The 23,515-nt window shown below is 36.3% G+C and overlaps 1 protein-coding gene across 1 annotated transcript; it reads left to right on the top strand.

The window, feature by feature from the left end:
- The first annotated feature begins 27 nt into the window (after nt 1–27).
- LOC149822217 (stem-specific protein TSJT1-like) lies at nt 28–2,191 on the top strand. Its single transcript, XM_089981015.1, has 4 exons — nt 28–330; nt 1,005–1,245; nt 1,403–1,523; nt 1,824–2,191. Exons 1-4 carry the CDS (start codon nt 128–130, stop codon nt 2,009–2,011), a joined length of 753 nt encoding a protein of 250 aa, XP_089837141.1. The 5' UTR covers nt 28–127; the 3' UTR covers nt 2,012–2,191.
- The last annotated feature ends 21,324 nt before the right edge of the window (nt 2,192–23,515 follow it).

The following is a 23,515-nucleotide window of genomic DNA, read 5'->3' as shown; positions in this document are numbered from 1 at the left end:
ATATAAAGGGGGACTCTTTAGCCTTTGTAGTCTTCCTCATTTCATCCTCAAACTCAAGCAATTTCCTGCATTCACCTGTCCGCCAATCATCTTCTTTCATTCTTTGTTGAGAAAGAGAAAGAGAAAGATGTTGGCCATTTTCCGCCAAGAGTTGGCTCATGCGCCGCAGGAGCTCAACAGCCCAGCGTCGAAAGATCGGAGGCCTAAGCAGCCCGATCAGATACTGGCTGAGTTCGTCGCCTCAGACCCTCAGAACGCCTTCTCCACCATGTTTGGTGATGGGGCAGTTCTTGCTTACATCAGATCCCCCTCAAAGTTTCCTTACACCAGGTCCCCCACCCCTCCTCCTTAATTAATTTTCTTTGTTATTTTTAGATCTCCTCTAAAGTCCAACCAACTGATGTTGATTGAACATAGATATTTTTTCTTTTTCCTCTTTTTTTTTCTATTCTTTTCTTTTTCTATTTGCATGCTGTCAATCAATCAATCCCATTGTTGGTCGGTTGTAAATTTTAAGTTGCTTTCCTTCATGATTGGTATATATATATATATATATATATATATATATATATATATCCCCTGGCGGAGGAGACCGTGCATCTGTCACTTGGGGGAATGTGAGTAGATTTCTGTGCTGACGCGAGTATCTTCACTCAGGAACTTGGGTGGGTCTCGTGCATGTTTTACTCAAAGAATGGCTCTGCTGCTATTATCTTCTGTTTCTGTTGACTACTTTGCCGTCTCTTCTCGATAACAATGTTCTGAGTCTTGGCTGAGATATCTTTTCCCTTCTCAAACACAGTGACGATGGTCGTTTCATTATTTTTTGTATATCACGATAACCCTAGAACAAAAAATGGCATGAGATGTTCTTTTTTTTTTTTTTTACTTTTTTGGTTGGATGGTGATTAACCTAACAAGAAATTAAACTAGGCCATCTATCTATCTATCGTCGTCGTTAGATTAAAAAAAAAGTCTCAAGTCTTGTGGGAAAAAATATGCAGGTTGTTCTGCGGTATGGATGATGTGTACTGCTTGTTCCTGGGTAGCCTCAACAACTTGAGCACCCTGATAAGGCAGTACGGGCTGTCCAAATCCACCGACGAGGCATTGCTGGTGATCGAGGCCTACCGCACCCTCCGTGACCGTGGGCCCTTTCCTGCGGACCAGGTGGTCAAGGATCTCGTGGGCCACTTCGCCTTTGTCATCTTTGATCGCAATTGTGGCACCGTCTTTGCTGCCTTGGTAAGGGCAACATTCACAAGCAATTTTGAGAAAGGCCAGCTCTGTCTCTCTCTCTCAAAAAAAAAAAAACTCAAATTTTTTTTTGAGAAAGGCCACCAGCCGTACTGCTTTGTTTATGAAGTGGCCATGAATGTGGTATGTGGGTTGTCTCATGCAGGGTTCGGATGGTGGGGTGCAACTCTACTGGGGCATCGCCGCAGATGGTTCTGTGGTGATATCAGACAGTGTGGACGTGGTCAAGGGAAGCTGCGTCAGATCCTTTGCTCCATTCCCAGCAGGTATATCATTTGAAAAGGGAATATATTTTTAATGTGTTTTTTAGTCATTTTCATAAGGCTGAATCCATGTTAAACATAACTGATTTAATGATATGATAGACTAACTCAAAACATCATGAATAATTTTTGGTTGACAAAGAGAAAAATCACCATCAAGCCTGGTTCCAACTTCCAACTACAAAGAAGGAAATGACCAACCAATATTGTTTGAAATGAATGAATCAATAGTTGTTTTCTTGACAAAGTTTGAATCACAAAATAACCTTTTTGTGCATGTATGTTTGGTGCATTTTAAATCAGGGTGCATGTTCCACAGTGGTGGTGGACTGCAGAGCTTCGAACACCCAATGAACAAGCTCAAAGCCATGCCCAGGGTGGACAGCGAGGGTCTCATATGTGGGTCCAGTTTCAAGGTCGACACCTTTTCGAGGATCAACAGCATTCCACGTGTTGGGAGCGAGGCTAACTGGGCAGTTTGGTCGCAGTGAGAGTGAGTGGGGCTCGCTGCCTGCTGGAGACATCACCATGATACCAAAACTTGGCTTGTAAAAAAAGAAAAAAAGGGGGGAAAACAGAGTCCGTCCTTGTTGTCATCAACCATCCTCGCTATTGTATATAGACCTTAACTCTCACTTTCTTGGTTGGAACAACAGATAATGTTTCTCTTATGCAGTCTGCCATTAGTAGTTTCACTTGATGATGGAACCGTGCGATACCCAAATAATGCTGGCGCCCAAATAACGGTGACATGAAACTCAATTGATTATTTGATGCAAATCCAAGGACCGATTTACATTAAAATTTTACTCAATTATGATTATCTAAGAAAAACAAAAAATAACTAGACAAAATAAAAAAATAACAAGAAACTAACTGAATTCAATATTTCAAATCAATTTAACTGTTCATCTACTAAGTTCCTTCATTTATAAATTGATGAGATTTTTCGTATACTATCTACTCTAGTAACTCTCTTAAAGATAGAACTTATGTTAATCTATCGTAATCTAATAGAATTTATATTTGAATTTGATACATAAATTCAATATCCATTATAAATAAATTAAAATATAAAATGATTCAAATATTAAATATTCAAATGATAAAAATTCAAAATATGAATCAGATCTAAATGGATAATTATCTCCGTTTGAGAAAACTTGCGTTCAAATTTGGATACCGCTTGGGTTTCTTTTAATTTCGTTCTATCTTGTGGGTTTATAATTTAAAACTGGATGGTATTTTGCTGGCCCACAAACCTATAATTCAAATTGTTTTAATATGTATTTGGAAGCTAGAAATAATTTTTTGGAACCAACCAGTCATTTTGGATCCTTATATTGATATGGGTTAAAGGGATCAAACGGTTTCAGTGTAAGCTTGATCCAATGTGTTGAAATTCATGACTAGTGAATCATGACCTTATGCTCCATCATTTCTTACTCCACGTGTTGTTGATGTGTTTAAAATAAATTCAGGGTTCGGAGCAAGTTTCACCTGAGGTGAGGACAGGTAGGGTTTGGATTTGGATAATTAGCTTTTGATTCGAGATATGTTTGGATATAGGTAAGTCTTGGAAGGTTTCTTTCAATCCGGATTTGTGTTGAAGTTCAAGTTAAGGTTTTCGAATGTTGGGTTAGGATGATTCAAAATGAGTCTAGGAGGATCCACTGTAAGATATTTGGATTCTAAGACATGATTTTGGATTTAATTTTTTTTAATTGGATTTGAGTTTTTAAGTGTCTTGTATGAATTCTACGAAACACTTATCTAAATTGGATCGTAATTCAGTTTCACCTACTTGTGTTTCAATAGAAGTTTTATGATCAAAAGTAAAAGGTTGTTGATTCGCAAACCTAAGTCGCATTAACTGACTCATTTCACTCCATTATTGGATCTGCTCAAGTCCCGTAACTTATCCCACCATAGTGTTTTCATTGCAAAATTTTACTTTTGCAAGTCAAACTGACCTTTTGAAAATAATTTGCTTTCATTTTAAAATATGAGAAAATTAAGAGGAATGAGACTCGCTTGTCGGTACGAGGTCCAACCATTTCTGGCGTCATAATCAGGAGTAATCGAACCAAGGATCAATCTAGTGCTTTACTTTGCTCAACTGTCTAAATTGATATTCTATTCTTAAATGCACAAAGAATCAGGCATGTGCTAGGAACTTTGAAATTTTTTGACTGAAAACACGATGTATGCTTAGAATATTTTGGAAATTCGTGAAAAAAGGATGATTGGAAAATCATTTTTCACACTTGGAAAATATTTTTGAAGAAGAGAAAGTTTTTGGAAAATCGTGAACTGGACTTAGAAAAATATTTGGAAAAGGGAAAACCTTAAAAATCATTTTTTGAAGAAAACCCAAGTAGCTTTGAGAAAATCATTTTTTTTGAATTTAAGCTCTGAAATAACTCAAAAGGGATGGGCATGTGGTCCTGTGAACTCATTTTATGATGCAATCTAAACATAGATGATGCATGAATGCAATTTGTGAAAATATTTTCTGAAAAACTTGAAAAAATCATTGGTAAAAAAATTTATGTGTCTTATAGAATTTAAATAAGATAAATCCGCCACATATCTCTGACTATGGCTACAAATATATATTGAATGACTCTCATTTGATTCTAAAAGGAAAAATACTTGAAAAAACTTTAAAGATATGCAATAATTTCTGAAGATAGCCTAAGAGTGTAGGCCATTTGTAACTTAAAAGAAGATGATAAATTTGAGTTTCATTCGTATTCTGACTATGGTTACAAATACGAAATTTGCTGAGTTTGTCAACTCCTTAGAAGCAGGTGCACGCGCCATTCGTGTTGACCATTGTGAATTTGAAATATGCATGAATCATCATCCATCACCATTAATATTAAAATAAACTATATGCAAATGCAGCCTAAGTTAAATAGAAAAATAAATTTTCTTATTCCAATATTATAATTTACATTAATAATAAACTGAAGAAAGGAAAAGGGAAATAAAAGAAAATATAATCTTGAGCTTTCCTGCAAAATTAGAAAACTTAGTAGAAATATGTTGGCTTTTCTGGATTTATCTGGATATAAGCTTTTCCCATGCTTCCCTAAAATAAAAATCATTAAATAACATGATGGATGATGCATAACTGAATGAATAATAAAAATAAACAACTTTGAAATTCAGATTTTTGAGAAAAATAGCCAAAATACCCTTGAAAACATATGTTATTTGCAAAACAGGGTTAAAAACAAGATTTTTTAGAAAAGATTTTTGTAATATGCTTAATCTGAGGATCAAACAAATTCAAAACAATGCCAAATCGAGTGGAGGGCACCTTAACATGATTATGAACATGATTCAATCATAAAACCATGAAAACAATGTATAAAAATAATAAAATATATAAAATAAAATTTGCCCGTGTTTCGGTTAAATCAGAACTCTGTGGGCATCCTATTTTTATTAAATAACTAAATAATATATCAAATGAATTCAAAAAATCATAAAAATTGACATGGACACTTTTAATAACCCTAAGAATAAAATTCAATCAAAAAAAAAAATTTTTGGAATTATTTTTTATGTAAATATTAAATAAAAAAGATAAAAAATATGTTATTTTACCTACAGTTTTGTACCTATCATGGTGTCAAACCAGAATTGGATGTCAAATAGCAATAAAAATTTATGAAATTTAAAAAGAAGAAACTAGACAGATAAATGAAAATAACCTTTTTTATAGATTTGAAATATGATCTCTGGTTAGGAAAGAATCATTCCGGCAATCTAAACCTAATTGCTGACAAAGTTTTAATATGGAAACATGACAGATTCTGATTTCGGGTTAAAATAAAATATAAAAACATCATAAAAAATTATAAAAATTTCACAAGAAATAGTAGACATGCAGATGAAGACACTCCTTTTTACGGATTGGGAATACAATCTTCTGTTAGGGAGAAATTGTTCCGACAAGTTGGCATTGACTCTAAATAACGAGTGACAGTTGCAAAAACAATGACCCCATTTTTTAAATAAAATAAAATAGCAACATACCATAGAAATTTATGAAAATCACACAAAATAAACTAGAGATTTAGACAAAAACAACTCTTTTTATGTATAAGAGAGATCATCTTCGGTTAAGGAGATATTTCTTTGGCAAGATGGCCCAGAGTTTAAACATGCCTGACGACTCAGAAAAACAGGGTTTGGTTTCAGGCTGAAATAGGATGGTAACTGACCATAAAAAATTATAAATTTTTTACAGAATAAACTAGACATGCATATAAAGATGCTTCTATTTATGGATGAGAAAAGAGATCTTTGATGAGGGAGATATGCCTCCAACGAGATTACCCTAGATTTACACAGCGTTTTCCCGATTCAAAAAATAGGCTTCAGTTTAGATTTTTGAAAATAGGGTTACAGATCTAAAAAAATCCAATTTTTTTATTAAAAATCGTAGACAGATGCATGATTCTACCATAAAAAATTTATATTTAAACTAAAAATATAAACTAGTGAAATAATAACATTAACAGACAGTCATAAATCACAATTGTAAAACCTAAACCCCAGAATAAAATAAAACCTAACTAAGCATGATAAAACCATAAAATGGGTAACTAATGCCATGAATCATGATTAAATGCATGAATAACTGAAAATAAACATGAATATGATGAAAACAAAATAAAAACGCAGGAAAGCATGGACAAAAAATTGATTTAGCCATTAAAAGAGGGATTTGATCCATAGAGGGATTGAATCTCGATCTTTTTTTTTAGGCATTAACATAATAAATGAAAGATGAATATCGTTCATGAATTAAAAATGTGTAAAATACATTAAGCAATCAGTTGATCATCATCTTGAACAATAAACATGGGTTCTTGAAAGAAAAGAAAGGAAAAGACCCAACAAGAAGGGGCGGCAATGGGGGCTTTAATAGAAAATATCAAATAAAAATAAAAAATAAAGAAGAGGAGGAAATCTCACCTTGGGCTTCTTCAATGGAGGATCTGCTAGAACTTGGAAGAGCTTGAGGGAGAGAGAAGGTGGCTGGAGAGAGGGAGAGAACAAGACATGCTCGACCCTCCTATAGGGTCCTATTTATAGATTTTCAAAACACTTAATTTTAGAGAGTTTTGATTTTATCAAAACTCTTTTAATTACTTAAGAGATAAGTCAAAGGAGCAGGGGGGGGGGGCAATTTTCCTTGAGGTGTTTCAACCTAAATGAAACTGTAACTAATTAAACCTAATCGATTTCTAAATAAACTCAAAAAATTCTCAAATATGAAGCCACCTATGTGGGCCCACATTTGGTTTTTAAAACCTTAAATAAAGGTTAAAAACAAGGTTAAAATGTTAAGATAAAAATAGAGTTTTTAAATCAATTAGGCTTTGACTTTTTAAATTTCAGCTTGGTTAAAATACTAACTAAACCTAACTAACCTAAATACCTTCAAATGTGGCACCACCTAATGTGGGCCCCATTTGGTTTTCAAAAAACGATTTTAAAAGGGTGAAAATAAAGGGGGTTAAAAACAAGATTTTCAAAAGCTTTAAAAAAATCACCTATATTTGTAAAAAAAAAAAAATATTTTTTAAATAAGTAAAACATGAAAGTGAACTAAAATCGAATAAAGGTAGAAAAATTAGGGTTTGGCGCCCCCTGCAGGGTGGGCCCCACTTGAAGGAAATTGGGAAAGTTGGAAATTGATTTAAAATGCGAGTTCAAAATGAATCTAGATCTTTTTCTAAGGAAAATACTTTAAAATAAAGGAATATAAAGCCTCGGGGGTTGGCCAAATGACAAATGTTGATTTAAAACCCAGGTTTTTGAAATTGATTTCAAAAGAAAGGTTTTAAAATCGAGTCTAGATTGATATTTTGAAAACAGAGAGTGCTGGATCTCGAAAATGATACGCAATGACATGAAATGCAATGAAATGATACATAATGACATGAAATGATATGCCAAATGCAAACTCTGGATGAGAGATTTAAAGTCCTAGACCCCTAGCAGAGACAAGGAATTGACAATTCCTGTCTGAGGATAAAAATTGATAATTGGATATCAGATCCGATACTGGATCTGATTCAAATATAAATTGGATCTTGGATATAGCTAAAATTTCAAAAAAAAATTGATTTGAGCCCAAATTGGCAGTTGTACCAGCTTGGAAATGATAAAATTGATGTTTTGAATAAAAATGATTTTGCTCCTGCAGGGCAAAGAGTGACACTAGAAAATGAGGTTTGAACTGGTTTAAACTGAATTGAACTAGATTCTAGGGTTTCTAAACTCAGAGAAACTAAAAAGACACTGACTCAACTAAGCTCCTAGACTGGATGATCAAGAAATAACACAATTCTCAAAGAAATGATGAGAAATGAACACCAAAATAAAGTGGGTGATGGGAATGTACTGGGTTTGAGCTGAAGTGAAGGTCAGTTATACTGAGATGAACTAAATCTGGAGCTCAAACACTAGCTAGACTGATTGGACTCAGCTTAATTTCAGCTGAAATGGACTCCAAGACTGTGTGAACAGAATCTGAACTGAAATTAGATCACTTGAACTCCTGGTGAGCTCAAGTTAAACACGGAGAAACATGATTGACTGGAATTAACTGACTTGGAAATAATTGACTGAAACTTGAGCTAAAATTGAGCTCATTTCTCAGGGAATGAATCAATTTTAGCTGAAATGGTCAGAAATGAATAGGATTTGCACATCGTGAGCTCAAGAGAGCTAGAAATGACAAACATTCTAACTGTTTTGAACTTAAAAATGAGCTTGCTTTACTCTAACTGATAGAGATCTAAGGCAACCTAGGGGTAAAATGATAATTTTATTAACAAAAAGGGTGAAATGACACCTAAACTAGAATGGACCTAGGGGTGGGCTGACCTAAGGAGATTGGCATCTGTTAAAAGGGGGTGTTTGAAAATGAATGAGAAAATTTTAAGGTGTTTATAGATACCCCTCTTTGCTACTAAATGGTTGAAAGCCAAGCTTAGTGGCAAAGAAAAACACATCAAATTTGGGCTATAAAATGCCTAAGTTAGAAAAGATCTGACTGGGTATGAAAGAATTGGCTCTGGTGATAATGGTAGATATGGAATGAAGAATGTAGAAGAAGATTCACCTCACTGGAATAAGGCTCAGGCTTGACCCTTACTTGAATGGGGAAAAGATACCTCATAGAAGAGGCTCAGGTTTAACTCTTACCTGAACGGGGGACTTGAATGGAGTCCTCAAGAGAAAAGATTGAGAAAACCATGCTTAGGTTTGACCCTTACCTAAATGGGAGGCTAGAGTGGAGTCCTCGAGAGAAAAGATTGAGGAAACCACGAAAAATACCTCATAGAAAAATGAGAGGCTGCAAAGAAGGCAATGAAGATGAAGTTCCCTAAAAGCTTTGGAAAAGGGAGCGATCTTAGGCGCCTCATGACTGAGGCTAAATAGATTTTGAAAGATGGCATTTTTGTAAAAATGATTCAGGTTTAACCCTTATCCTGAAAAGAGAAAATACTCCGTGGAAGAACGAGGTTCAAGCTTGGCTCTTAATCTAAACGGGAAAATAGAATTCTCAAAAGAAGAAACCATGATAGAACCTTCAAATTTCACACAATAAATTCGAAAGGGGTTTGCAAAAGGATGAAAATGTGGTTCTCTAAAGCTTTGAAAAAGGGATTGATCTTGGGCATCTCATGACTGAGACTGAATAGCTTTTATGGTGACCTTTTGTTGAGAATATATATGTTGGCTTGACCTTGAACCGAAAGATGAGCTGTCTATGGTGGGACAGTGAGAAACACAGGAAAGCGTGCAAATCTGAGAGTCTGGGCGCTCATATTAAAAAGAAGGGAAGGATCTTGAAAACTCATGTTATCAAGTCTTAAAGAAGGATAACAATATCATGATATATCAAAGATAGACATCAAGCTCTCACTTCATGTCGGGATAGCTAGAAAAAATTGTCGATAAGATAAAAATTGTAGTTGATTCAAAATGATTGAAAGTAAGCACATTGGTGCAAAAAATATTTTCTCTTCTACCTAGAGTATTACCTCTAACCAGGCTAACTCTGTAGAATCCAGAATCAAAATCAAATTATTGTTGTTGGGTTTCTTCAAGGAAGCTATCTATTTCTTTGATATGAAAAGAAATGAATTTGCTCTCAGTATCATAAAAGTGATCTATGAAAGGATATTGATAAAAAAATTTCACATGAATAAAAATAATTCTTGGCAGTTTGATATATGGGGTTTACCCATGATGATCTTTTTGCACTCTTTTGAGACAGAGAGATTGAGCTTTCTTGGGGTTTGGCAAGAATTTCATCGCATCAACCTTCAACTTGGTGATGTTTTGATTTTCCCTGGAAGAACATGCCACATGCTCCTTCAACTTGGAGATAATCCAAGTCTTCTTTGGTCTCAAGAATTGTATTGATAATATTGTCTCTTGGATCAAAATATCTTGATGATAACAATGATCAAGTATCTTTTGGGGATTGATGGGAGGTTTTTCTCATCAGTCTTCAACTTGGCGATGATTTGAACTTTCTCTGGAAGGACACGTCACATGCTCCTTCAACTTAGAGATGATCTGAGTCTCCTTTGGCCTCGAGGGTCTATTCATCCACCAGTTTTCAACTTGATGATTGAGAGATCTCTTTTGCAGAAAGTTAATTGCAACTTGAATGATTGATGAGATATATTGAGATTGAGTGAATTCTTTTTATCACCCAGGATATTTCCACTGCCTTATTACTAGAAGAATTGTCTTTTAAAAATGTGCCACAGTTATGATTAATATTGATTCACTTATGGGTTTTCAACATCATTGAATTTTTCTTTACCGATTATATAGAGGATTTTTCTTCATCCTTCTGGTCAACCAACAGAAAAAACTTAAATTTTCTTCTTTCTTCACAAGAGCTTTGTCTTTTTGGAAAGAATACTGAAGGTAATATGCAGTAATTCTTTGTGTAATAAGAGTTTGAGATCAATAACTGTTTTTTATGACAAAATGGCAAAATCTTCTTGAAATCCTTGATGAAAGAAAGTGCTTGATATTCGATTGACACATCTGTGACTAGTTTCTCCTTTCTCCAAAGGAGAGACTCAGGCTTGACCCTTACCTGAACGGTAATAAAAGATATTCTTCTCTTCCCTAAAGAGGAGGTATTTACAAAACAAGACTTTCGAAGAGAAATTAAGTTTTTGTCAAAACTCCCTAACTTTAGGCTTCTCTTATAGAAAGGCGGCCGATTGGATAAGGTCGATAAATTGTCATAGAGGAATGAGTCTATCACACTCTCCCTAGAAAGAGGGTCCTCGATGATAGGGTGGCCTAAAAAAGACATTGAGGGTCCACAAGAAAAATGAGCTTCCGTCGAAACTCTCCCTGGAAAAAGGGTTCCTTGTGTGACAATAAAGATTGATTTGCAAACTATTCGTAAAGACACGAGTCCCTTTAAACTCTCCCTAAAAAAGGGGTTCCTTGTGTGACAATAAAGATTGATTTGCAAATTGTTCGCAAAGACACGAATCTCTTTAAACTCTCCCTAAAAAAGGGGTTTAGCGAATGAACAATAAAGACATGTGAAAGGAACGAGCTCCCTCAAACTCTCCCTAAAAAAAGGGTCCCGCCTAAGAAAAGGTAATTGGTATTTGATATTGAGCCAATTGGCAAATGAGTTTGATACAAAGGTCGAACCTCGAAAAGACCATGATTGGCGAATGCAACCCGAAGGTTGGAAAATAATTGACTTTGATAGAATTGATAACTCGATGGTTTGCTTGATAAAATTGGTGACCCAGAGGTTTGATTGATAAAAATTGGTGACCCAGAGGTCTGATTGATAAAAATGGGCATTGAGCATAAATTTGAATTTGGAAGTTTGACTAGTGCGAAGATTAAATTTAAGAGTTCGACTAGTATGAGCACTGGATTTGAGAAGTTTGACCAATATAAACTGGATTTGAGAGGTTCGACCAGTGTAAAACTAGATTTGAGAAGTTTGACTAGTGTAAAAACTGAATTTGGCAAGAGTGGTTGCTCTGAAAATATTTGAGGATTGTGATGGGAAATTTTTCAATTTCGCTTTCACCATGAGTTGTCATAAAGATTGCTGGGGTCTCAGGATTTATCCCTTATCCTGAATGAGAAATAAATCGATGCAAAATGATGAAAATTGATGCGAATGGGCTCCAATCAAGGCAAATTGGTACCGATCGATGCAAATGAATGGAGATCAAGGCAAATAGAGGCCGATCAATGCAAGTGAATGCAGATCAGACAAATAGAAGCCAATCAATGCAAATGAATGCAGATTAAGCAAATTGGTGTCGATCGATGCAAATGAATGTAGATCGAGCAAATAGAAAGACAATGCTTGATAATAATGCTTGATGAAAGAATTTGCTTGATAATGAAAAGATTTAGTTGACCTTGCTTGCATACAGGACATTTAAAATAAAAGACAAGTTCTCATAGCAAAAGATGCTCCAGTATAGCCTGAGAGGAGAATATTGGATCATTATTGAAGAAAACTCATCAAAGAATACAAAAGATAGAACAAGCGTTCTAAGCATAGAATTTCTTCAGATGTAGAGCATTGATGGGATCGGGCAATTCTACCCCATCTGTATTAATCAGACGATAGGAGTTATGTGGTAATGCTTCATTGACCACATAGGGACCTTCCCAATTTGGTGACTATTTGCCACGCGGACGGTGCTTGAGATGAGTTGTTGATCTGAGGACTAGATCGTTAACTCAAAATCTTATTTCAATAACTGACTTGGCATACTGCCTGACTATCCTCTGACGATAAGATTGAGCATGCTCCATTGACTTGAGTATTCTTTCATTGAGTAGATCAAGTTGTACCAACCTCTAGTGCTGATACTGATCGAGTGGTAGCTCTAGAAGTGATGCGAACTTAAGAGCGGGCTTTTGAACATGAAGAGGTAGTACCACCTCGGTTCCATAAACGAGCTTCGATGGAGTAGCATTGGTTGGGGTTCGAATGGTGGTTCGATATGCCCAGAGTGCATCGTAGATTTTCTCATGCCAATCACGACCTGTCTCAACAATTCTTTTCAAGATGCGGATCAAGATTTTATTGGTGGATTCCTCCTGACAATTTCTTTGAGGGTAATAAGGAGCTGAAAAATGGTGATGAATCATGAATTTTGAACAAAAGATCTTCATTCTCTTATTCTTGAAGTGATTGCCATTATCTAAAATAATACCGTGTGGTATGCCAAAATGATAAAGAATATTCTTGTGGATGAATGAGACCACATGTCGACCTTCCACTATACGCAAAGTAACAACTTCAATCCATTTGGTGAAATATTAGGTTGTGGCAAGAAAATATTTGTGGCCATTGGAAGCAGAAGGAGTAATTGAACCCACAACATCGAAAGCCCACATGTAGAATGGCCATGGAGATACAACCGATTGTAAATATGTGGCTGACACATAAATGGAAGGTGCATGTATTTGACATTGAACACACTTCTTCACAAAATGATAGCAGTCTTGTTGCATGGTTTTCCAATAGTACCCTGCTCAGATGATCTGCTCAACAAGGGTTTGATAACTGACATGGCCACCATAAATGCCTTCGTGTGCTTCTCGAATGACCTCCTTGGCTTCATCTTCGTCCAAGCATCTGGAATACTCGACACTGAACCCATGGTGATAAAGAACATTGACGAGAATGAAATATCAAGTGGACATGCACTGAATCGCTCGTTGTTCCCTCTTTGGCAATTCTGGTGGAAGCTCACCAGTTTCAATGAAGTTTTTGATATCTTGATACCAAGGCTTCTTCTTTTGTTTTTGCATGGTTGGAATGAAGGCAGGTTGATCGAGTCTGCCAATTTCAAAAGAACGACGAGATTCACGATCTTTAAATGATATAATAGAGCCTAGGCTGGCTAAGTCATCAACTATTTGATTAAAATATCTTTTAATATGATAAAGTTGAAATTCTTTAAAACTATCAATGAGAGCTAAAACAATCTTCTGATAAGAAAGTAGCTTCTGATCTTTCACCTGTCATTTGGCTCTGATCTAGTTGATAACGTGCAATGAGTCGCCAAAGGCGTGCACTCTCTTGACGTTGAAGTCTTGTAGAATTCTCAGACCTTGTATTAAAGCTTCATACTCGACCATGTTATGAGTACATTGAAAATCATGTTTGAGGAAATAATGGATCATCTCCTTCTCGGGTGTGATCAATAAGTTCCCAATCTCTATGCCAGCCATATTCTTGAAGCTATTGAAGAATAAACTCCAAACTGGAGACTATTGGACATTATGGATGCACTCATCAGGGAAATCATCCTCAGCTTTCACATCTTCTGCTAAAGAAAAATCTGCCAACTGGTCGGTGATGGCCTGACCTTTGATTGACTTTTAAGAGATATACTCTAAGTCATATTGCATCAACAAAACTTGTCACTTGGCAATCCGTCCACTGAGAAATGGTTGTTCGAGAATATACTTAAGAGGATTAAGCTTTGATAGAATCTTGACTTCTGATGCTAACAAGTAATGTCTCAATTTCTAACATATCCAGACCAAAGCTACGCATGTCTTCTCTATTTGAGAATATTTCTTCTCATAATCGATGAAGGTCTTGCTCACGTAGTAGATGCCATGCTCCACTCGACTGCCTTCTTTATATTGCACCAAGAATCTGCCACAAGCGGTTTGATTAACTGAGATGTATAACAAAAGAGGCTTTCTCAATTCTGATGGCTTCAGAACAGGTGGATTGAGAAGATATTTCTTGATACGCTCGAACGACTGCTGACACTCTGGTCCCTATTCGAAATTCACTATTTTTCTGAGTAGATGATTAAAAGGTTCACATCTCATGGCCAAATTGGATATAAATTATTGAATTGACTAGATACGTTCCTGAAGGCTACACAGCTCTTTGAAATTGGTCGGAGGTGGCATATCAATAATGGTCTTTGCTTTAGCGAGATCCACTTCTATCCCCTTTTTGCTTACCATAAAGCCAAGCAACTTGCCTGACTCTACTCCAAAAATGCATTTTTGAGGATTGAGTCTCAGCTTGTATAGAATGAGTCACTTGAAGACTTGATCAAGAGCTTCAAGATGGTCTGCTTCTTTCTTAGATTTGACCAGAATGTCATCGACATATGCATCCATGATTTTATGCATCTGGTCATGAAAAATGACAATCATTGCACGCTGATAGGTTTCCCCAGCATTCTTAAGCCCAAACGATATGACTGTGCAACAAAAGGTGCCCCAAGGCATGGTGAAAGATGTCTTAGACTGGTTACGAGCGACCAACTTGATCTGATTATAACCAGAATATCCATCAATAAAAGAAAACATGACATGACCTATCGTGCTGTTGATCAAGAGATCGATGTTGGGCAGTGAATAATCATCCTTTGGAGTCGCTTTGTTGAGTTCTAAAAAATCGATGCAAATTCAAACTTTTTCATTCTTCTTAGGAACTGCCATGATATTTTCTAGCCAATGTGAATAGTCTATGGTTTGAATGAATCCGGTTTTGAGTAAGTCCTCAAGTTCTTCATTGACTTGTTGCTCAATTTGAGGATCCATTTTTCTTAACTTCTGCTTGACCAACTTAACATTTGGCTTCAAAATGAAGCGATGCTCAACCAATTTGGGATCCAAACCTGGCATATCCTCATAAGTCCATGCAAACACTTTTTGGTACCGCTTGAGAAAATCAATGAGTCTGTCCTTCTTATCTGCGCTCAAACTCATGCCGATCTTGAGAATCTTCAGACTGTCTTTTGAACCAATATTAATATCTTTGGTTGGATTTTAAACTAGGGACGATGGCGCGTCTTGCTTCTGAATCGATGCAAACTCTGACAATTCTTGGAGAAATGAGTTGAACTTTGTAGACTCTTCTGACTGCTTTGCGACCTCACTTTCCTCTGCTCTTGCTTTGACCCGATGGATCCTTGCGGGCTTCAGAACGATTGAAGGAATGTTCAGATTAGAAACAAGCTTCCTTATCTATTTGAAAGACATTCTAAATTTTTTGAAAAAGAATAGTATTCAGAGAAATCAACCATCATAAGATATATTACAAAAATAGAAAGAGATAACGACAAATTTAAAGAAACAAATTACAAAGAGAGAAAAGAAGGATGGCATCCAGTCAAATAGGAAAAATTGATAACTTTATTAAAGACTTGAATAAAATGATGATAAATGAAGAAAAGAAAAGAAAAGAAAAGAAAAGAAAAGAAAAGAAAAGAAAAGAAAAGAAAAGGGACATCGTTCTTACAGAATGAAGAAAACAAAGGAATAAAATAAAAAAAGATGACGATAGATGCTCTTAATGTGTCCCCTTGACAAAGTTGGTATTTCTATGAGATCTTCTGCATGTGAATTCCAATCCTGCTCTGCGCGGATGATGGATAGGAATTACTGGCTCAAGTCGACCGTCTTCGCTCTTACCCAAGCCTCTAAAAGGCTGGTGACTGTGCTTCAGTAAGAGATCAAACCCCTTTTTGACTTTTGCGAACTGAGGGAACAAGGAGTGATCTTTAAAGGTGTTGTAATCAAGACGACCTTCAATCTTGAAAAAGTATAATCCTTTCCATCAAACCATTGATGCGGTATGCTCTGCCGATTTTTTTATCAGCATTTCTATATTTTCTCCAAGGTTAATCTCATCACCTTCCCTAATGCTAGGGATGTCCCTTGTGAAGGTTGGGCGAGGAATCATTGGTTGTGGCAACCTTTTTTCTGGGTCTTCACCAAATACCATGGTGATCATGCCACCTTTGAACCACTTGATGCACTGGTGAAGGGTAGACGATACTGCATTCACATTGTAAATCCATATTCGTCCTAATAGAAGGTTGTATGTCGGTGGCACGTTGATGACATGAAAGAGGACTGTATGTACAAAAAAATTAATGAAAATTTTTAGGAAGATCTTTTCTTTCGCTATCTGCCCATGATTGTCGAAACCGTAAATAGTGATCGGATCTAGTATGTATTCTTCTTCCTTTATACCCAAAGCCTTTGCAGTCATTTCAGGTCAAATATTGAGGCTACTGCCCCCATCGACCAACACATGGGGGACCGTCATTCCCCTCATCCTCACCACTATATATAAGGCATTGTTATAAAAAGTATAAGGTTTTGGTTGGTCATCAATGGAGAAGGTTATAGGCGCATTGGTCATTGTCTGATTTACAATTTGTGCCATATCCTATGGAGTTGTGCCTGGCTTTACCTTGATCTTCTGTAGTAAATCGTCCAGAGCTTGCTGAAGCTTAGGAGAGGCATGTGCCAACTTGAGGATTGAAACGTTTGAGAGGGCAGTAATTGACCTCTGGATCACATTGGCATTTTCATTAGACGCCTTATCTTTTTCTTAAGTAGTCTTGATGAACCGCTTAGGAAACCCCGGAATTCTTCCAGCAACTTCGGTGGATGCCTTTGCAGGGTCACTTGATACATTTAGCTTGCTGAAAGCTGAGATGAGATCCATCTTTTGGGCGCTAGACTGGGCCTGATGCAACACTAGGACCTGATGTTGAACATGAATATCCTCACTAAAGCATGACTGAATGTGATGTTGTGGCTGGAATAGCTGGTTCGAGATTACTGCTGCTGAATGCTGGAGAAATGGCTGATTTAATATGGTCATCTTCTCATCATCGCCAACTTATACCAGAAGGTTTTTATCAATATAGTCCTGGATAATATTTTTGAGAACAAAACAGTTCTCTGTGTCATGTCCCACTGCCCGATAGAACTTACAGAATCGGTCCTTCATCTTTTTCATGACGATGGGTGGATCGACTACCTTCGGAAGCTTGATTCTTTCATTTGTGAGCATATACTCGAGCATAGTCTTGAGTGATTGGTCTAGGGGGGTGAACTTGCGCTCATAATTCCACCCTTTATGCTTTGGCCTTTCCTGCGGCCTTGGCTCCTACTGGACAGTTTGCTGAGATGGTTTGTTATTTTGCTGGAACGACTTGCCTTTCTGTTCATTCTTGCCAAGATTCGAGCTTCTTGAACCATAATTGTAAGCTTTTCTATTACCCCTGCGATGGTTCTTGCGGCTAACTGAATCAACAAAGTAAGTGAAATGAGCTTTCTTTTTCTGATCCTGCTGATTACTGCCTTTGGCAAGGGTAATGCCCTCGTAAAATCTATTTTCCATGCCCATTTTGAGCCATTCGGCTCGCTCTGTTAGCTCAATGAATGTCCTTGATGGTAAAGTTGAGATAAGACTCCTCAATGGCTGTGAGAAGTTATTCAAGATAATTTGGAGCACATGCTCCTCCGAGATCAGATTTCTCATTTTATTAGAGGTACCCCTCCATCTGCAGATGAAGTCCCTGGCTTTCTCATTGTCTTTCTGCTTCAGGTTGCAGAGGTGATTCAAGGTTGGCAATGCTTCGGTGTTGAATAGAAATCGCTCAATGAATAAATTAACCACTTTGTTGAATTCCTTCAATTTGATGGGATTAATGTGCTCGGCATACCATTTTGCCAATGTTTCCTCCAGACTGCGAGGGAAGCATAGGAATAAAGCTCGGTTGTCCCTTTTGAACCTTGCATATTTGGCAAAGAGCATTGCCAAATAAGCTTTAGGATCGCCTGATCCATCAAATTTGATAAATTTCCTGGTCATCTTCTTCCAAGCCATCGTAAAAGTCTTCACTCGTGTAGACCTTCTTTCCCTTGTCACGGGCTTACAAATCCTTGACCATCTTGGTCATTTCCTTAAGTTGCACCTGAACTGGGTCTTCCATAGACTGATCTTTGGACTTGTTTGTCAACTTCTGAAATGCCTACTGAGTTAATATGAAGGCTTCCTGCTCTTCATCGGTGTCACCCATTGATTCAGCTTCATCGGAGGTATCCTTGTACTAAACTCGTTTCTTCTAGATCTTCAAGTGCTTTTTCATGGTATGGTCCTTGACCTTCTTCTTAGTGAGAATTTTGCCTAAACTGGCTTCTGTCTGCTCAATTATCATCTTACTCATCATTTTCTGAAACAATGAGTACATGTGAGGGTCAATATCATCATTAGCTTGCTGACTTTGGTCTCTGGCAGATCACAGAGAACCCATTGCTTGCTTAGATGCAGAAGAGTAACTGATATGTTGGATGGGTGCGGTCTTCTTTTCGGACTTCATCTAAACCATGTGAAACCGTGAGCGCTCCCTGTAGAATAAGATGGATGGTTAGAATCTAAGGATGACGATTTTGGATGAAAATGAATAGAGGAAAAATAGCTGGTGAGAATCAGGTCGACAATTTGAAGGATATCCCATTACCAGGGATTGAGTCATCGCTGGAATTATGACAATTATGTTGCCATTCTTAAGGAAGTGAATAACTAAGATGTGCCTTGTTACCTAGGCAAGGTCGTCAAACCATGATAGACTGAAAAGTTATTGAAAGAAAATGATTTTATTGATAATAAACTCAACAAAGAGGGAGTGGACAAACAATCTGCCACCATTAAAGATAATCATAGGACACTCGAGGACCAGGGAAAATAGTAAGGACGACAAAAGAACCCCAACTATACTTAGAGGAGTGGTATGTTCTGGACCATTGAGAAGACTTTAGATCGAATTCTGGCATAATGCTTGATAATAAACGAGTATCAATACGCTTCTGCCTCTGCGAGAACTGCCTAACACATCGCTCTGGCTGGTAATAAATGGAGAAGAATGGTTTGAGTAACTTGAGTCGCTTGCCATGCGCATAAGTGTATCGAGGGGGTGGCTCTCGATGGTCAAAGTAGTTCCACACAATTTCTTCTTCATAGAGGTCTCAATCATAAATCAGTACCAAGGAATAAGTAGTGGTCCCTTGCTGTTATATTTGAATGAACTTGCTCGAGCTGGCACATGTTGAAAGAACCAAGACTGTAAAGCATAGATGCACCCTTCTACCAAAATCAAATCTTTGAGCGTGAAGCTGGTTAATCCATAGTACAAGAAGGTAAGTGCGGCCATGGCGATCGAAAGACGGTTGGTCTGCCGACTTTCTCATCTTCACAAAAGTTGTAGTATTCTGATGTCAATGTAGTTCTGTCTATCCTGGAAGAAGGCTAGTCCTATTATGAAAAAAACCATTGCATGGTGTATCCTTTTTCGTGCTGCTCAGGATAAGAAATCGACTTCTTCAAATGCCCCATATTGTCGATATAGCTCAAACAAGTCGACACACTGACTCTCATATGCTTCTATCAGTGGCTAGGATCTGCGTCTAGTCATCCAAGCTAAAGCATCTTGAGGGTCGAGTTCCTTGACGTTGATAAAAACTGTTGCTCTAATGGATCTTCTGGTTGACTAGCTGGCTCAGGTAGACCCATAATTTCTGAAAATTTGTCCAGTAGTAGAGTCATCTCTCCTCACGAGAACTAGAAGGTACAGGTGCACAGATTTCACCGCTCTGCCAGTGCTTGAATCAAATTTCTATTGATGAACTGTTTGCCAACTGTTGCTGCCAGCTCTAATCCATAGTCGCTCAGATGATTCAGGAACATATAGGAGAAGTTTTTTAGCCAAGAATAATACCACAGGAGAAGAAAAGGTCTGGTATTCAGAGTCTGATGTTCAGAGAGACCTTGCCACACCTCATAAGAGATATGACCCTCAGGAAAGATAGAATCAAGGTGACTGGATGCCATCAGGATAGACTGGAAAATAAAAAAGAAATAATGGCAAGACTTGAGGAATATACACATTTTTTGAAAAATTACAGGCAAGATCAAAACAAGGCTGGAAATTCGAGATTTAGAGGAACAAAAGGAAAAAGAAAATTGCCTGGAGTTTTGAAGAAAAGTAGAGATTTTTTTTGAAAAATCATCCAAGGTTTTATAAAATTGTTGAATAAAATAATCAAAAAATAGTTAAGATACATTCATATCACATCCTGCACAAACAAGTATACACATACAACATTCCCTAAAAGGCTGACTCTAAATGCACAAATTTTGAAATAGCTGTAGGACCCTAACCCTAACTCTAAGGCTTTGATCATCTATGTCCAATCATGCTATGTTGATATACTCGAGCGGAGGCTCGATATACGTGGCATAAAAATACTTTCTTTGATTCTAGGCTCATATTTTCCAACATCCTTGAGCGTCTGTCAATATACTTTGGACTATGGCCCTCAGTACGTGGAAGGAAGGGGGTCAACCCAAATAGGTGGCCTAGTTGTGAGTCTTTATCCCAAATTATGGTTCTGGAAGAAAGCCCAGCAACGTGGTGGCCAGGTAAAAATAGGTGGGGTTGTTTTTAAAAAAATGATCAACATGCGAGAAAATAGAAGGCTCTAATGACCTAAAGAAGTAGAATTTTGAAAAATTATGAGAAACAAACAATGTTTTCAATCAGATCCTAAATTAAGGAGGATTGTATGAGACCTAAGTCTATGTGAGCATGAATAATGTCTCCTCAATCAGTCCTACCAAACCATGCCTAAGTCTATATGCTTCCATGTCAACTAGGTTTGATTCTAGGCTCCTAGTTTCACATGAAATAGAGCTGACATTGTAGAACACGATTTTGACAAGTTGAATAGAGCAAAGCACAAGATTGATCAGGCGAAGACAAGTCTCATCACGGTCGCCAAACTTGTTATCATTGCAAAATTTTACTTTTGCAAGTCAAACTAACCTTTTAAAAAAATTTGAAAATAACTCGCTTCTATTTTAAAATATGGGAAAATTCTGAGGAATGTGACTCACCTGTCGGTACGAGGTCCAACCGTTCCTGATGCCATAACCAGGGATAATTGAACCAAGGATCATTCTAGTGTTGTGCTTTGCTCAACTGTCTAAATCGATATTGTATTCCTAAATGCATAAAGAATCAAGCATGTGCTATGAACTTTGGAAAATTTTGACTGAAAACATGATGTATGCTTGAAATATTTTGGAAATTTTTGGAAAAGGGATGATTGGAAAATCATTTTTCTTGGAAAATTATGAACTGGACTTAAAAAAGTATTTGGAAAAGGGAAAACCTTGAAAATCGATTTTTGAAGAAAACCCGAGTAGCTTTGAGAAAATCGATTTTTTTTAATTTAAGCTCTAAAATAACTCAACAGGGATGGGCGTGTGGCTCTGTGAACTCATTTCATGATGCAATCTAAACCTCGATGATGCATGAATGCGATTTGTAAAAATATTTTCTGAAGAACTTGGAAAAATCATTGGTAAAAAGATTTCTGTGTCTTATAGAATTTAAATAAGATAGATCCGCCACATATCCCTGACTATGACCAGAAATATGTATTGAATGATTCTCATTTGATTCTAAAAGAAAAAATACTTGGAAAAACTTTGAAGATATGCAATGATTTCTAAAGATAGCCTAAGAGTGTAGGTTGTTTATAACTTAAAAGAGATGATAAATCTGAGTTTCATTCATATTCTGACTATGGCCCAAATACGAAATCCACTGAGTTTATCAACTCCATAGAAGCAGGTGCATGTGTCATTCGTGTTGACCATTATGAATTTAAAATATGCATGAATCATCATTCATCACCATTAATATTAAAATAAACTATATGCAAATGCAGCCTAAGCTAAGCAGGAAAGTAAATTTTCTTATTCCAATATTACAATTTACATCAATAATAAACTGAAGAAATGAAAAGAGAAATAAAAAAATATAATCTTGAGCTTTTCTGCAAAATTAGCAAACTTGTTAGTATAAATATGTTGGCTTTTTTAGATTTATCCAACAATATCTAGAATAGAGATATTTATCTGGATATAAGCCTTTTCCCATGCTTTCTTGAAATAAAAATCATTAAATAACATGATGGTTGATGCATATTTGAATGAATAATAAAAATAGATAACTTTAAAATTTAGAATTTAGAGAAAAAATAGCCAAAATACACTTGAAAATGAATGTTATTTGCAAAATAGGGTTAAAAATAAGGGTTTTCAAAAATAAATTTTGTAATACGCTTAATCCGAGGATCAAATGAATTTAAAATGATGCCAAATCAGGAGGAGGGAACCCTAACATGATTATGAACATGATCAAATCCTAAAATTATGAAAATAAAGTATAGAAATAATATAATATGCAAAAAAAGATAAAATTTGCCCATGTTTCGGTTGAATGAGAACTCTGCAGACATCCTATTTTTATGAAATAACTAAATATCATATCAAATGAATTTTAAAAATCATAAAAATCATCATGGACAGTTCTGATAACCCTAAAAATAAAATACAATCGAAAAATATATTTTTGGGATTATTTTTTATGTAATTATTAAATAAAAAGATAAAAATATGATATTTTACCTGTACTTCTGTACCTGTCATGGTGTCAGACCAAAATTGGATGTCAAACAGTAGTGAAAATTTATGAAATTTAACAAGGAACAACTAGATAGATCAATAAAAATAACCCTTTTTGATAGATCTGGAATACGATCTCCGGTTAGGAAGGAATTGTTCCGGCAATCTAACCCTAATTGCTGACAAAGTTTTAATAAGGAAACATGACATATTCTAATTTTGGGTGAAAATAAAATAAAAAGGGATCATAAAAAAATTCTAAAAATTTCACAAAAAACATTAGACATACATATAAAGATACTCCTTTTTACAAATAAAAAATACGATCTCTGGTTAGGGAGAAATCTTTTCGACAAATTGGCTTTGACTCTAAATAATGACTGACAGTTGCAGAAACACAAACCCCAATTTTTAACTAAAATAAAATAGTAATATACCATATAGATTTATGAAAATTATATAAAATAACCTAGAGATTCAAACAAAAATAACCCTTTTTACAAATTGGAGAGATCATCTTCGGTTAGGGAGATATCGCTCCAGCAAGATGACCCAGGGTTTAAACATGCCTGATGACTCAGAAAAATAGGGTTTAGTTTTGGGCTAAAACAGGATAGTAACTCAC

The sequence above is a fragment of the Nuphar pumila genome, chromosome 11, assembly GCF_984573655.1.
Source record: "Nuphar pumila chromosome 11, dmNupPumi1.hap1.1, whole genome shotgun sequence".
Taxonomy (NCBI): domain Eukaryota; kingdom Viridiplantae; phylum Streptophyta; class Magnoliopsida; order Nymphaeales; family Nymphaeaceae; genus Nuphar; species Nuphar pumila.
The sequence above is the reverse complement of the archived record's forward strand: the minus strand, read 5'-3'. Positions and strand labels throughout refer to the sequence as shown.

What these genes read in the sequence shown, in the direction of transcription:
- LOC149822217 (XM_089981015.1), top strand. Translation starts at nt 128, where the DNA reads ATGTTGGCCATTTTCCGCCAAGAGTTGGCTCATGCGCCGCAGGAGCTC. An exon ending in GCACCGTCTTTGCTGCCTTG is followed by an intron (nt 1,246 to 1,402) that starts GTAAGGGCAACA and finishes TGTCTCATGCAG; the next exon opens with GGTTCGGATGGTGGGGTGCA. An exon ending in CTTTGCTCCATTCCCAGCAG is followed by an intron (nt 1,524 to 1,823) that starts GTATATCATTTG and finishes ATTTTAAATCAG; the next exon opens with GGTGCATGTTCCACAGTGGT.